The sequence below is a fragment of the Calidris pugnax genome, unplaced genomic scaffold (genome assembly GCF_001431845.1).
Source record: "Calidris pugnax isolate Ruff unplaced genomic scaffold, ASM143184v1 scaffold14, whole genome shotgun sequence".
In the NCBI taxonomy this organism is placed as follows: Eukaryota; Metazoa; Chordata; class Aves; order Charadriiformes; family Scolopacidae; genus Calidris; species Calidris pugnax.
Genome location: NW_015090793.1, coordinates 15,151,179 through 15,151,870, shown reverse-complemented (window position 1 = coordinate 15,151,870; position 692 = coordinate 15,151,179). Strand labels below are relative to the sequence as shown.

The following is a 692-nucleotide window of genomic DNA, read 5'->3' as shown; positions in this document are numbered from 1 at the left end:
CGGGTGAGTCCCCCCGCCCTACCTCACCCCCCATGCTCCCCTGGGACTAGCATCCTCTCCGAGGATGCTCTGGCTCCCGTGTCCCCCCTGGGAGTGACGGGACCCCTCTGGCCCGGGGCAGGGGCTGTCCCTCAGCGGGGGTGACCAGAAGGATGCCATCAGCAAGCTGACGGAGGAGCTGCACCAGCGCTTCCCCCACCTGAGCCAGAGTTACTACATCACCACCGATGCCGTCGGGGCCATGGCCACCGCCACCGACCACGGTAGGGGACGACTCACCCCGGGGGTGACAGTGAGGGGGGGACATCCTGGTGCGGGGCCGGGGGGGAATGACTGCGTGTCCCCCCTCTGACCCCGCAGGGGGCATTGTCCTGATCTCGGGTACCGGCTCCAACTGCAAACTCATCAACCCCGATGGGTCAGAGACGGGCTGCGGCGGCTGGGGACACATGATGGGTGACGAAGGCTCAGGTGAGGCCAGTGGGCAGGGGGTAGAGGGGGGGGCACTAGGGGGAGGGGGTCTGAGCTGGCTCCATGCTCCCTCTGCAGCGTACTGGATTGCGCATCAGGCTGTGAAGATGGTGTTTGACTGCATGGACAACCTGGAGGTGCCACCCCACGACGTGAGCTACATCAAGCAGGCCATGTTCGACTACTTCCAGGTGCTGCTGGAGGGGTCCTTGGGGGGAGGA

The 692-nt window shown here is 66.2% G+C and overlaps 1 protein-coding gene across 1 annotated transcript in view; it reads left to right on the top strand.

Moving 5' to 3' along the window:
* NAGK (N-acetylglucosamine kinase) overlaps nucleotides 1-692 on the top strand; it is a 25,348-nt gene that overhangs the window by 20,750 nt on the left and 3,906 nt on the right. The window contains exons 7-10 of the mRNA XM_014966724.1: nucleotides 9-34; nucleotides 122-263; nucleotides 361-471; nucleotides 550-662. Coding sequence (XP_014822210.1) covers nucleotides 9-34; nucleotides 122-263; nucleotides 361-471; nucleotides 550-662 — 392 coding nt within the window. The remainder of the gene's footprint in view (nucleotides 1-8; nucleotides 35-121; nucleotides 264-360; nucleotides 472-549; nucleotides 663-692) is intronic.